Consider the following 15,398-nt stretch of genomic DNA (forward strand, 5'->3'; position numbering starts at 1 on the left):
CTACATTTCACAGTTTTTTTGTAAGATTATTATGTATCCCAGTTTCAGAAGTGTCATTATCTCCATTAACATTCTGAACCAACTGTGTCGTTCTGTATTTCACCCGACACCAGGTGCATTCGTCACTCTCAGAGTCATTAGGCGTTAGTGAATGATCGTTACTTTAGCTCATAATCACTGTTATTTCCTCCGCGGCGTGGCTAAAAGTCAGCACATTTAGATTGAACCCCGCTGGATGTTTCACTGTGGAATGTTGCGCCTCTGAGCGTCGAGAGCATGTGGACGTATCACTGCTCCCTGCTAATGGGACTTTGAATTTTTTGCTGTTTATTGGCAAAGTTCTAATGTCGTCTATGTGTGAACATGGATTCTAACTTTTTATTTCTTTCTGTTTGACATAGACATACATTTTTAACATTTCAAATGATCTATGTAGTACAAAAATGTATTTTTATGAGTTAACTTAAATATATGAATATGAATTTGTTTTTCAATGATTTAGTGTTAACAAATTGTACCTTATTGTAGTGTTATAAAAAAATCATTAGATAAATAACCAAAATCTTAATATTTGTATGAATTAACTTACGCCTAGATGAACAAATTCTGTTAAAATATTGTTCTTCAATAATTGTTATCAAATTATACCTTATTGTAGGCAGTGTTGGGGAAAGTTACTTTTAAAAGTAATGCATTACAATATGAAGTTACTTTTTATTGAAATTAATGCATTACATTACTTTTGCATTACATTTATCACCTGGGCTGGGCTTGCTTATGTGTTTTTGATCACAAAAAAACCCAAGATTTTTTTTTTTGACAACCATAAAGTCCCTTTAACACCAAAAGTGAAATTATTAAGCCTCAGCCCAAGTAACTTGCTTTACTTATTTGAAAAAGTAACTCAAATCTGTTTACATAATTCTTGTTACTTGTAATGCGTTTCCCCAGCACTGATTGTAGTATTAGCAAATCATTAGAAAATAAACAAAATCATAATTTTGTTGTTGTTGTTTTGTTGTCAATTTATTTGAAAAGCAACAATACCCTTAAATCAATATTTTCAGAGAGTATATCTTAAAATTAAGTCCATTTTTCTTACAATTTATTCTTTATTTTTCTTTCTTGGTTAAAATGTTCCCCGTGTATAGTTTAAGCAGTTAGATTTATGCTTTTAAACAAGAAAAAAAAAAAACAATGTGATAAGACAAAATAATAAGGTTGTTTAAATACTGTATAGATATTATCTATACTGAAATACAAGACAAACTATTCTGTTTTGTGCAATACTGACCCAGTTTTAAGCAGAGATTTGAGATTTAAAGGGGTGGTTGACTGTTTTTTTTTTTTCTAGGCTTGATTGTGTTTATGAGGTGCAGTCTAACACGTGTTTATACTTAGTTTTTTTTTAAAAACTTGTTATTTTTCACATAATTTACCTTTATTCTACACTGCACTGTCCCTTCTCTGATAAATGTGCTGATCAGTTTCTGCTTTTATGAAGCCCCTCCCTCAGAAATACATGAGGGGCTCAAATTGGTTAGCAGGTCCAGTGTGTTGTGATTGGCTAAACCTCCTCTAGTGCATGTCTAAACGTCCCGCCCCTCAGCTCAGCGGCATGTGCTCCAGTTGTATTGTAAACAATGGCGTCATCTATATTTCTTGTGTATAATAACTATATTTCGTCATCGATATAACCTGTGCAAGTACGGCTCTTAATGGTATGTTTGGTTGTTTGTTGTTGTCTCATACTTTTACATATGCTGTTATTTGTTAATGCTACTGCTTCTGTTAGCTTTTAATAAACGGTTTTATCATGATTAAAGCTTAATACATTATGGCAACCGCACGCGGGTCCATAACGCTTCTCATAGCTATGTGAAAATAAGTGTATTCACTGAGCTGATGATCTGAATGAGAGAGAGAGAGAGAGAGAGAGATGCAGAGCAGGAGGACGTGAGGAACAGGATTGAGAACTGCTGCTTTAAAACATTGATTTTGACAGTTGTGTGTCTATTAGAATCGTTAGAAGACAAAATCGTGATTCATATGTGAATAGATTTTATGTGCACCCCTAGTTTTCTCTTCTAATTCACTAAAGCAGTGCAGCATGGCCCCGCCCCCTCCATTGCATGTTCCCGGGGGCGGGGTTTATCTGGGTTCCTGACGTAATGGACCCGGGAAGTAACTCGTTGTAGTCCTACCGCCAGAATTTTAAAAGACCATATCTCTGTTTGCATTGAACGCTCATCGCTGTAATTTTGCAGATATTGTTTATGCTCAAACAGCAACATTACACACTAACTAACGTTAAAAAAGCTAAATCTCAATCAACCATCCCTTTAACTTTGATTAATAAATGCTACTAAATGATTGTTCATTGTTAGTTCACGATACGTGATGCATTAACAAACAGAACCGTACTGTAAAGTGTTAATGATTTTTATAACTTCAGTATACCAGGTGCCATTGAGACGTTCAGCGGCACACACACACACACACACACACACAGGAAGGACAGTCAACTCTCCGACACAGGGACGTACCGACAGGACAGGCGCCCTCTGACACCACCAGCACCTCTGTTTGCAATTTACAGGCCTCTTTGCGCAGGAGACAATGGTTCTCATAGCTCTCGCCGTTAGATCCGCACATTGGAGCATAGTCACTGCTGCACTGTAAAAAGAGAAAGAGGCACAGGTGTCACAGATGCATGTTTCTGCAGTAAATGTTTAATGGTCGGATCAGATGAGGACAAACTTTAATTACATCTGCATTCTGAAACACAAGACACCTGTTCGGGTGTACCTGCATGCAGGTTGCGAAGAGTGAATGGCTGCTATTACACTCGACCGTGACCCTACAGCACACACACACACAGAAGACCACTGCTGTCATTATGGCCAGCTGTGGTGTGGTGTCTGGAGGAAACAGGTCACCCAGAGGCAAGAACGCAGAAGGTGAACCGGTTTCACTAGTATATCAACCACACAGAAACAGATAGAGGTTATTTACATCAGCCATTAAACAAGAGGTCATCCATCTGAATACACACACTCACACACAACTGAAACACAGCAAACACACTGTAAAATCAGTGGAAACACACGCACACCAAACACAGAACTGCTGACTAACGGCCTGAGGGTAGAAGAGAGTGAAAGTGAGAAGGACAAAACAGAGACACAGGCAGGGAGGGTGACTCTTTGAAAGTTTGAAATCTCTAGTGTGATTTATAAATCATAGGCAGCCAGCCATAAATATCGGAGAAGGTGATTTAATGAATCAGAACACAGTGAATCTGTCTGAAATGTCCACTGATATGTATTTTGCAGTGATGCAGGGTGGACTTTTGTTGAGGCAAAGGAAATCTTATCTTTGTTAATTCATGAATGTAAATTCATGTTTACACCAGTTAAGTGCATATATAAAAGCTTTCATCTCAAACTATCAACATTTGTTTTGTTTTGTTTAGTGCTAAACCCCAAAATCACAACTATGCAGCACATTCAATTTCCAGCTTGACTGGACACAAGTGGCAGTAAAATGGCAACAACTTTTATTCCTTTTCACACAAATTATGATTACGGGGCAGATTATTGATTAATAAAGACATTTTTATGCATTTTCATGCACAATAGAATGGTATGACCTCAAAACACTTTACCATAGTGCATCATTTGTAAACTAATACATTTTGAGGTTTTCATCATATAACCCTTCTCCATATGTATGGTAGTTCTGAGAAAGTAAACTTGCTCTGTAGTCCACCTGGTACAGCAGTGCACTTGTGAATATGAGTCCTGTGAAACACGAGTAGCGACAAAAGATGTCAAAGATTTGTAGAAGAAAACTAAAATGGCATGGATGCTTCAGCAAATGTGTTTTTATCTCACATTTGCTTTTGTTAATAGTATCAGCTAGGCTAATGTAGGACGGTATGTTATTTTTAAATGCAACAGAGCATTAACCTTTCAGCAAGATTTTATTCAAAACTGCCTTGATACATTCAATTAGATTCATGTTTATGTGTTTCAGATAACACTAACCACAATTTTTGTGGCACTCATTGCACAATTCACTTTAAGAGGTTCGTGAAATATGCAAGAATCAATGTAAAATAATTTTGCAGAAATCATTTTTCCACTGAGCCTTGGTTGACAATGTTCCATCAAGCTTTGCATTTTATTTATTTATTTATTGGTATTGATTCAAACATAATACAGAAACTACTATAATACAGTAATTTAAGTAGTAAATTAAGTGCTCACTAAAAACGGCTCACTCAAAGATGATTTCATATTATTTAAAGTTCTTTTTTTTTTAAAATGTGGTGATGTCAGAATCTAGTAAAATCAGTCTAACACATTCAGGCCAGTTTGTGTTTGAGGGTGTGTTTAACCTCTGACTTTTGGACCCCCACATTATATTTTATTTTCATTTATGAAACAGTTTGAATTATTGCTGTTGGAATTAACATGATTTGCAATGCAAATATCCATATAACTAAACCTCAGTTGTGTAATTTGATACACATGCTTGAGGCAAATGATGTAAAAACAGTACAAATTAGCAAAATAAATGAGAAAGAGGAAAGACAAAGAATTTGCAGTTGGAGGCAGATACTGCATGATTTCAACAGGTGTGTGTACGTGTGTGGACATGTAGCAATTGGTAGCAACACACACACACACACACACACACACACACACAGGCAAGTCAATCAGGCAAATATATGGATTTTCTAAAAGAAAACACATCATCGCTTTGAAGCTGAGACTCAAACATTTATTATCTATATTAGTGGAAAAAGAGAGAGAGTAAGGAGAACTCCAACATGTGATGAGCAATTGACAGAATGGAGAAATGAATGAAACACTGAGTAGAAAGCTGTAAGGAATTGAAAGGCTGAAATAAGAAATTTGATATTATAGCCGGTGAAGGATGAATAGAGAGGAAGGAAAGATGATATAACTGCTGTTTCCTCATACATCTTCAACCAGCAGCCGCTTTTTGACGAGGATATTAAAACATGTCATTAAGAGAAATTCTTTCTTCCTGTTCTTCCATTTACTGTAAGTGCTCTCATCTATCTCTCATATCGTTTTTTCTGCTCTGCAGAACTGCATCCCTCACTGTGTCCTCGCACCCAGAGCACAGCCACAACCAGACATCTTTTACCAGCCAGTCTTATTGTTGTATATATAACAGTACTGTATAGATCCAAACCTGCAGTAATTACTACAGGACTACAGGCAAAGCAGTAGCACTTTACAATAAGTGTTCATTTGTTAACATTAGTTAACATGAACCAGCAATGAACATTTAGAATATGTCATATTTATTCAAATTAAATGTCAAATTGTCTGCTAACATTATCTAATGTACTCTGAACCAACATGAACAAACAACTGTAAGTTTATTAACCTTCTTATATTAGATAACGCATTAATAATGTTAACAGAAGATTTAGCCAAGTTAAATGAGAGAAAATCTAGTTACACTATAAACATTTTAGCTATTTTTTTAATATAAAATAATAAAAACAGAGTTTTGGAGAGTAATTTGGTCTAAAACATTTTATTTGAATGCAAAATCATCTCCAGAAGTACAACTGAAGTATTGTCAGTTGCTGTGTGTGTGTGTGTATGAGGATAGAAAGTGAATTGTCACAATTTACTGTAGTTTTAAGTGTTTCTGGAAATTCAACCCCTAAATATGCTATATGTATATTTCAATGTATTATGTAATGTCTTGAATGATTTAAAAACGAAAGGGACGTCATCTCTTTTGATAAAAAAAAAAATCTAATTAGATCCAACTCATTAGATTCAATTTTATGAATGCAAATCAGATGATAAGATTATTAATAAATAATGAATGATAAGCTTGGCATCAGTGCCAAAACAGCTTATGTAACGCTTAAAAACAGAAGACTCAACAGTAATACATTACGTTGGAAAGATCCTATTTATGAGATAAATGACACCACAATGTCATAATTATGCATGGGAAACTCATAATTTAACATACAGCATGAATTAAATAAAAACCGTAAAGCAAACCTTGTGCTGATCAAAGTGATTGAATGCACCTGATTTAAATTATATTAAACTGACAACTTCAAAGAATCAAGTTGTATAATTAAAATAAAAAGTTTGTTGAATACATTTTATGAGTTAAAGTAATAGAAAAACATATGCTGTTATGACTACAATGTAAAGGTTTGACATATAGGTTAGTATAATTACAAGACTTTTATTTTGGTGAAGCATTCCTTTAAAGAAAGCTGAATTTGTTGGATACATTAACAGATTTTAGTGCATCATAGTGTTTTGTCTGAAAAAGTGTCTAAACATAACTGGCTTACAGGATGTTCACTCATCTGTTTCATCATAGGGCATCTGTTGAGAACTCAGAACATGAAATAAAGTGCAGTTCCTTTGATTACCTAAAGGGGTCCCTGTATCTCCTAAATAAAAGAGGACAAAACATGTCATGTACCATTAAAATGATACTGTGTGAAAACCGATTCTGATATACTGTAAGTCTCATACATTAGAGATGAGTATAGGAAGATGTCCACATGCCTTCAGAGAAATTCCTGCATACAAACTGTCACACACACACATTGAGTTTCCATGATTTATGGGTACATTCTATATAGACATAATGTTTTTTATACTGTACAAACTGTGTTTTCTATCCCCTACCCCTCTCACAAAACTTTCTGCATTCTTAGATTTTCAAAATAGATCTTTTGTATGATTTATAAGCTGTTGTCTTCATGGGAACCAAAAATGTCCCCACAAGGTCATAATTTACTGGTATTCCTATCCTTTTGGGGATATTTGGACCCTATAAAGTAGGGAATACCAGGTACACACACACACCTGCCAAATCATACACATTACCTGACTATATACTGAGATATGTTGGAAAAAAGAATCATAAGAGAATGTTTGAATTAATCAGAACTCCTAGACACAGCCTAAAAGGAGAGAAAGTGAGAGAGGAAGGAAAGGGGCTGGGCAGAAGTTGTTAGCATGTTGCTGTGTGTGTGTGTGTGTGTGTGTGTGGAGGTTATGTTACTGTGTTAGTGGCTCCTAATGGAAGCTATCGCTAGCATTATTGAGCTAAAGCACTCAGTCCTTCATATCGCTTCATTAGAACACTGCCAAGGTGATGGCCTCCGTCTGTTGTGTTGTGGGTGTGTGTGTGTGTGTGTGTGTGTGTGTGTGTGTGTTAGTGTATGCTTGAAGTACAGAGAGAGGACAGGGGAAGAGAATATCAAACACAAAAAATTCCCAGCCATTCGTGTGTGAAAATGTGTGTTTGTGTTGTTTGTACTGTGGCTGTCAGGCCCCAAGTGACCATATATACAAGCAGGTGATGGAACGGTCAGTGTGTCTAAGCATCACTGATGCTCTCACTTCTACACATGCGCACACACACACACACACACACACAAACAATAAACACTCCTGCATTTCTTTGTAATAGTAAAATGCTCATTTAATACATTCTTTATAATTTTATGACCATTTTTCTCATTCCCTTTATATTATTTATACTCTTTAAATTTTTATTTTTTTTTATATGCTATTTATAGTGTTATACTATTATTATTTTATTATTATATTACATTTTTATTCCTATTTTCCTTTTTTTCCTGAATATAGTTCTTATTGTTAGTTATTCTAATATTTAAAAATATTAGTCTCTATTGTGTTAACCTCTCCATGATTGGACAGGATTTTTTATTTGATTTATTTGTAATTTTTTTACCCAATAGGTATTGTCGATGTGTTAATGTGGCCGATCACATGCTAATTCAGGGTTCCTAATTTCAGTTAACTACTGATTGTGCTCCAACACACCTGGATTTTTAAGCAAACCCAAAGACCTTGATTAGTTTATACATTTATCAGTAATTAGAGTTGGAACTAACTTTGCAGGAAAAGTGTCTCTCCAGGATCAGAAATTAGGAACCAAGAACCATGATGATGAAGTTGTGGAAATGTTAAATGAGATATTTTGCAGCTTATTTTCAAAGTTTTCTAGTACATTTTTATTTCAAAATATCCTATTTCAGAAAAGAAAAACACTTGTTCTTCAACAACAATGCATTTAACAGGAAATTGGACATCCTTGTTGGGCAGTGTTGGGCAGTAACTAGTTACATGTAACGGAATTACGTAATTTAATTACAAAATAAAAGTAATTCTAATTAGTTACAGTTACTAAGAAAAAAATGTGTAATTAAATTACAGTTACTTACGAAAATGTTATAGATTACAAAGGGGGTTACATCTGATTTTTTTCACACACACTCCCACATACAGATTGAATTGATTTATTTCATAAATTGCAGTGACTGCTCTAAAATATGAAACACCAATGTTTCAGAAATTTATAACATGCTTATCCGATAGCTCTTATATTTCCTATATGGGTTTATATATATGCTTTATTTTTTTAAGATGAACTGTTTTGATTTCAAAAAACAGTATCATAGCTATTAAACTATTTCTTGTTATGATTTTAAATCTGTATTTAACCTCAGAATGATCTTAAAGTTAGTCTGATTTTGTGGTGGCTGTGCTTCAAAGGGGACATCAGATGCCCATTTTCCACAAGTTGGTATGATTCTTTAGGGTCTTCTCGAAATGGTCGTGAAAAACAACACCCTTTTTACCTTGTCAAAAACAGCTCTGTTCATAGCGACTCACTTCGCTGCATATCTCTTTACATGCTAATGAGCTATGCTCCCCCCTCCCCCTCTCTTCTGTGGAAGAGCAAAGGTGATTCGCAAATAATTATAACAAATATAAATAGTGATACTTCCTTCTTCTGGACCTGCAGCTGGATCATGGGTACTGATCCATCCTTGAGTTTGAACTTTTTAACAAAACCTGCCGAATTGTCCCTCCTTCAGAAAGCATGATTTGCGCAGCCAGAAATAAACAAATTTAGTGAAAGTGAAGTGAAGTGTGGCCAAGTATGGTGACCCATACTCGGAATTCGTGCTCTGCATTTAACCCATCCAAGTGCACACACACAGCAGTGAACACACACACACCGTGAACACACACCCGGAGCAGTGGGCAGCCATATTGCTGCGGACTTTGAAAGTCTGTTATCAGTGTTGAGTACTACAGTAAGATTAACCCTGCCTGGTTTACATGTTTGAAAATGATTAACAGTTGAAAACATTAGAAATTTAGTAATCAAAAAGTAATCAGTTGCTTTGATAAACATTGCTTTAATAAAGTACACTGCCCTCCAAAAGTTTGGAAACGCCCTAGAAAAGTGGGGTTTTGGACAATATTGGCATGAATCCTTTTTAATTTGTGATAATTTTGCACTGATAAGGGACAACACAAACTACGAAAACATATTTTTTTTACATAAACAGTTTATACATAGAAAAAACTTAAATTTTCGATTCATCAAAATATCCACCATTAGCAGCTATTACAGCTCTGCATAATCTGGGCATCCGAGCTGTCCGTTTATTCAAACATTGACTTGATACTGTATATTGCTTCAAGCCTCCTGAAGGATTGTCCAAAGATGATTCACACTGGTTGGACACTTCTTACGGACATCACGGTCCAGTTCCTCCCATAGTAGCTCAATTGGGTTGAGGTCGGGTGATTGGGGAGGCCATTCCTTAACAGACATGATGCCAGCTGACGGTTTCCTCTCCAAATAGGATTTACACAGCTTGGAAGTCATTGTCTTGTTGGAAGGTTTAGGAAGGTTGGGGTGTTTCCAAACTTTTGGAAGGCAGTGTAATTGAAAAGTTACACTACTTATTACATTTTAAGTAGGGTAACTTGTAACCTGTAACCTATTACATTTCCAAAGTAACCTTCCCAACACTGTCTGTTGAACCAGTACATTTCCATTCCTGCCACTACTGATTTGAGCTTTTGTGCATGAATTCTATTCTTGTACTGGTTCCTGTCTCAGATCCATTATTCTATGACAGTTACATGCACAGATGTGTAATTTAAAGTGTGTCAGTGTATGTTTTCCAGTGTGTTTCATTTCTAAATTGGAACATGACAGACTCAAAGCCATGCCAGACCAGATATTATAAAGTGTTTTGGCACTTGCACATAGCCATTTGATCACACACTGCAAGACAGATGGCTCAAGTGCAAGGATAAATTAAGGAGAGAAAAAGCATTTTGCTTGACTTTTATGCAGATGGAAATACACTGACAGCCACTATACACAGGACATAGGTAGGTATTTCAAATTCACATATACACTATACCGTTCAAATGTTGGTGACTTTTTTTTTTTAAGAAATCAGTACTTTTATTCAGCAAGGATGCATTAAATGAATAAAACATTACTTTAAAGACATTTTTGTATATCAAATAAATGCAGTACTATTGTCAGCATTTATAATAATAAGAAATGCTTCAGCATATTAAAATGATTTCTGATGGATCATGTGACGTTGAAAACTGTGCAGAGTGATGGCTGCTGAAAATTAGTTTTGCATCACAGAAATAAATTGCATTTTAAAATATTTTTGAACAAATAAATGCAGCCTTGGTGAGTGTTCTATTCATAAGGTGCCATGTCACATTAAAAAACAGATCAATAATTTGTTTTAAACCCTTCCCATCACTGTCCCGCACCCAAACCCATACTAGATAAATGTGCAAGTGTTTTTTTATGCTTTGCCCAGTCGGGTCACTCAAACAAACAGATTGCAATTCCATTTTGTGTTGCTAGCGGTCCAGAAAAAGACTGACCGCCTTCCATTTCTGTCCTTCGCTCTCTCTCTTTCTCTCTCAGAGTATGAGGGATGGATCAATAGCATGTCAGTAAGTGAACTTGTGCAAATCACATCCATTCATCTTTCTCTTACACACACTTCTCCCATTCCACTCTCTGTTTGGGAGTCTGGAGGCAGGGCAGGGCTCTGGGCAGCAGCGTCCAACCGCAGGAGTAGGGCATCCCCACACACGCCCGGGTACCGTCTCTCGCTGCGCATGATACTTAACTGATAACCCTCCCCACCACAGCAAGAGGCACTCACATGGCCCCAGACTAGCGTTAGTGCCGCTCAATTGTATTAAGGGCAGAAATGAATGTAGCGTGACCCTTCTTAAGTGCACAAGGCATCTTTGTGCCGAGCGAGGCTGGGCAATCGAGCAGATGCATCAAAGGAAATTCCTCCCCCGCATGCTGCGCGAGCAGACAGATAATGCTATTTACCTGAGTGATGCAGCTTGGCCTGCAACAAGACACAGATGCATGTCTGAGCGAAGCTGAGCACTCTGACCGAGCGAGAGAATGTGTGTGTGTTTCTTGTGAGAAGGCATGTGGAGGTGTATTTTAATTTGTGACAGTTTGTTTACTCCACGTGTGGTAATGCCTTTAACAAGGTCACACATTCAACATGTGGTGCTAATAAAGCTTGCGAATGTGTGAGGAGCACTGATTCCTACCTTAAAATCACAGATGCACGTCACCGTGTCTCCGATTCGCAGACACTCGCCGTCAAACTTGCACGTGTTGGTGTCGCACAGAAAAAGATCAGTGTCCTGCTCCTCAAACCCTGTCATGAAACAAACACAAAAATAGGTTATTTAGGTAGTTCTGAGGTCAAGAAGATTTTTTGTTTAATTAATATCGAAATTGATGACAATGACGGTTATAATTGTTTCTATCTCAAATAAATGGTATTCTCTTTATTCAAAAGAATATACATATATATATATATATATATATATATATATATATATATATATATATATAAACACATAACTATGATAATAGTGATTTTGCCATCGCAGGAATAAATAACATTTGAAAATATATTAAAATAGAAAACAATTCATGAATTTAAAAAAAAATAAAAAATAAATAAATATATATATATATATATATATATATATGTATATATATATATATATATATTATTGTATTTTTATGAAAAAAATGCTGTCCCTTGGTAAGCATAAAATACTTTTACAAAATTATAATAAACACTTTTTTATATTTGCACAAATTTAACACATATTACTTATATATATATATATATATATATATATATGTGTGCGTGTGTGTGTGTGTGTTTGTATATATATATATATGTGTGTGTGTGTGTATGTGTGTATACTACAAAAATAATTAAAATATAATAAAAATATGAAATGTGTAGATTGTGTGTGTGTGTGTGAGAGTGATTGTGTGTGTATGTGTGTATTATGTGTGAGTGTTTGTGTATATGTGCATAATGTGTCGTGTAATGTGTTAATTTATGATAATAACCTGTATAATTATGTAACCTGTATAGGGTGTACATTTCAAATGTTAATTTTGTACTGTAAAACAAGTATCATTCATTTTATTAATTAGCATTTCACATGTTTAATTTGTTCTTTTTAAAAACTAATTTTCCAGACATATTTAGGCTTGGTTATAATTTGACCATACCAGTGAAATCGGATCACAGGATCTTGTTTAGTGGCCAAGTTTGCGTGTAATGTCTCAAAAATGGAACTGCATGTTTTATAATTGGTTCATATCAGTTCAACATCTCCAGTCTGTTCCCTAAATGCACCAGCGGTCAGATGAAGCACTGTAGTTCATTAAAACTGAATAAACACATCATTGGTGTGAAACAACCTCACAGAATTACTTCCTCGAGACAAAAGGACTTTTGGTTGGAAGCTGGATAGAGGATATTCAAGCTAAAGCATATTATGACTGCAGTTGCAAACAACAGATACTCTGTTATAAAAGCTGCTTTGATAAAATAGGCCGTGTCCCTGGTTTGAGGTCATAACAGCCCAGGGTAGGAAGCTTACAGCCCTCTGTATAGAATGTGGGCAGGATGTCTCTTAATGGACTGAGGTTTTTTCCTTGTCTGTCAACATAAATGGAGAGTTAATGCAGACATACAACAAGAAACCCGTTTACAATATTGCTGAATCGTCTACCAAAAAAAATCTCTCACACCTACAAATAAAAGGACTCAGACGGATATACCATTACCACGATTAGGAATGAGACAAGTTCCAAAACCCTTAATTGTGTGACACCTTTCACAAATAGACCTCCATATCTGTATATTACGTGCAATGCCTTAAGACAAAACTGAACTCAAAGGCTTCTCCCAGTAAACACAAAGATGTACAGGATGATCCAGGATGAATATTTCATAAGCTCCACCATCTGCAAGTCAAAGAACAGGATGGGCTGAGCATCCACGTCACACTGTATAACGTTACAACATGGAACCCCACTGACCCTTGTGAACAAGTGCACTTAAGTGTATTGATCGTTTACTTGAAAACTTCATTTTTGAAAAAGGTATATTTCAGGTAATATCATTTATATGAATTAAAAAGTAGTATACTCTATAAAGGAATATATTTTTAATAATACATGTTTTTACATAGTACAGCATATTGTAAATAAGTATGACATGAAAAAATGGATTGTCATAAAATAATAAATAAACATTTATATTAAGTACTTTGCCTGTATTAGGTTATGCTACATTCGCTGATGAAAATATATTTAATATCTGATGAAATGGTATACTGTTCTTTATTATAATTCTATGGCTGCATGATTTGGGAGGGGGGGGATTGTTATTACTAAATCTAAATATTGAGTATTTAAGAAAATTACTGTAATAATAATTTCAGTTTATATCTGTGAAATTACATTATTATTAATGTATACGGCTGCCTTCATCATTTTAAACTATCAAACGTTTATTATGACAGAAACTCACAAGGGGCCCTTAAAGCTTCTCTGTAATTTGTTACAAATTACATACTTTTACTTGATCACTACTAAAGTGGGTTGAAAAAGCACTCAGAAGTTGAAACTTCTACACATAAGATACATTTCAACTCTATTTAAATAGCCCTTAAATACAACAAAGCTGCAATACATATTGACAACAAATGCAGCCTTGGTGAACATATGAGACTTTTTTCTTTGAACGTTTGGTAGAGTATGAATAAAGTTTGAACCCTGGAAATATAAATAAATATATAAGTAAATATATCATTTTCATATTTTTAGCTTGTTTTGATCCTGCTGACATTGTGTGATTTGTAAAACATTTTGTAAGTCTAATACACACCACAAATAAGTCAAAATGTCTTTGTATATTTACATGTTTTCTTATATTTACTGAATACTTCTCAAGAGAAAATCATGCTGTGCTCCAAACTTTCCAAAAAAAAAAAAAAAAGTAAATAACTGAATGCATTTGTCTGACTGGTCGTGCAGAATTATTGGAATGATTTTGAGATCCGGGAAAAACAAAAGACGCTGATGCTGATAAATACACGCAACTCATGTAGACAAACTGACCTGTGCCCAGATTAATGAGAAGTGGAAAGAGAGAAAATAAGATACAGAAGGAAGAGAGGGAGCGCAGAGCACAGATGGGCGGTCTGATTTCTCTCGCTGAGATGAGACATGCATAACATTTAAATATTGCCAGATCAGTTGTGTCTGGCTGTGCAGCCCATCATCCTCAGTGATGGTGCAGACTACTTAGCTGAGACAAACGAGTGGGTATGCGAGTGTGTGTGTGTGTGTGTGTGTGTGTGTGTGCGTGTGTGAGAGAGGGGGAGAGAGGGAGGTGGCACAGAGTGATACAGCGATGCTGAAACAAGACAAGCAGCCAAAGTCTCAGGATAAATAAGTCTGTGAGGAATGATAATGAACCAGAGACAAGCAGGCTGAGTGGAAGAAGAAGACTACACACACACACACTCACACACCATATGACACCGCAAACGCAAACACAATAGAGAATTTCAGAGTAGGAGTTGTGTCACTCCAGCGCTGGGGTCACTTCCATTTCCATTCATCACATTCAGTGGTTCACTTGAAAAATCAGCTCTCAGATTTTTTGCTTTGAGTACTAAATTTACTATAGAGAAATGTATGGAAAACATAATGATTCATGATTTCGGCTGCTTAATGATTCCATAATGATTCTTAGTAGTGTGTGAGGGGTAGAAAATACAGTCTGTACAATATAAAAATCATTACGCCCCATAAAACATGGAAATGTGTGTGTGTTTGTGGTATACCCATGCTCACATATAAATAAATAATATATTATGCATCTTTTACAAGGCTTTCCATACTTCCATGATAGAATGATTAATCCCATATCTGTTGATAAAAGCCTTAATGAAGAGTATTTAAAGAAATTACACAGCACTGAATAGAAAGAAACAAGCTTCAGCCGTCAATATTCTGTTTGTAGGTCAATGTTCACAAGCAGAAGAACATCTTTGTCCATTAGGGTACGTTGCATCTCTTATTTCGAATCGAATATGACTGAAAGTAATGGCTTGTGGTTCAGCAAGTGAGTCAGATGTTAATTT

The 15,398-nt window shown here is 35.5% G+C and overlaps 1 protein-coding gene across 2 annotated transcripts in view; it reads right to left on the reverse strand.

Moving 5' to 3' along the window:
• Positions 1–15,398, reverse strand: part of tmeff2b (transmembrane protein with EGF-like and two follistatin-like domains 2b) — a 55,280-nt gene that overhangs the window by 31,708 nt on the left and 8,174 nt on the right. For both annotated transcript variants that reach the window (XM_079376668.1, XM_079376669.1), the window contains exons 2-3: positions 11,478–11,587; positions 2,547–2,676 (exon numbers count right to left, since the gene is read on the reverse strand). In XM_079376668.1, coding sequence (XP_079232794.1) covers positions 2,547–2,676; positions 11,478–11,587 — 240 coding nt within the window. The remainder of the gene's footprint in view (positions 1–2,546; positions 2,677–11,477; positions 11,588–15,398) is intronic.

The sequence above is a fragment of the Barbus barbus genome, assembly GCF_936440315.1.
Source record: "Barbus barbus genome assembly, chromosome: 25".
NCBI classification, from domain to species: domain Eukaryota; kingdom Metazoa; phylum Chordata; class Actinopteri; order Cypriniformes; family Cyprinidae; genus Barbus; species Barbus barbus.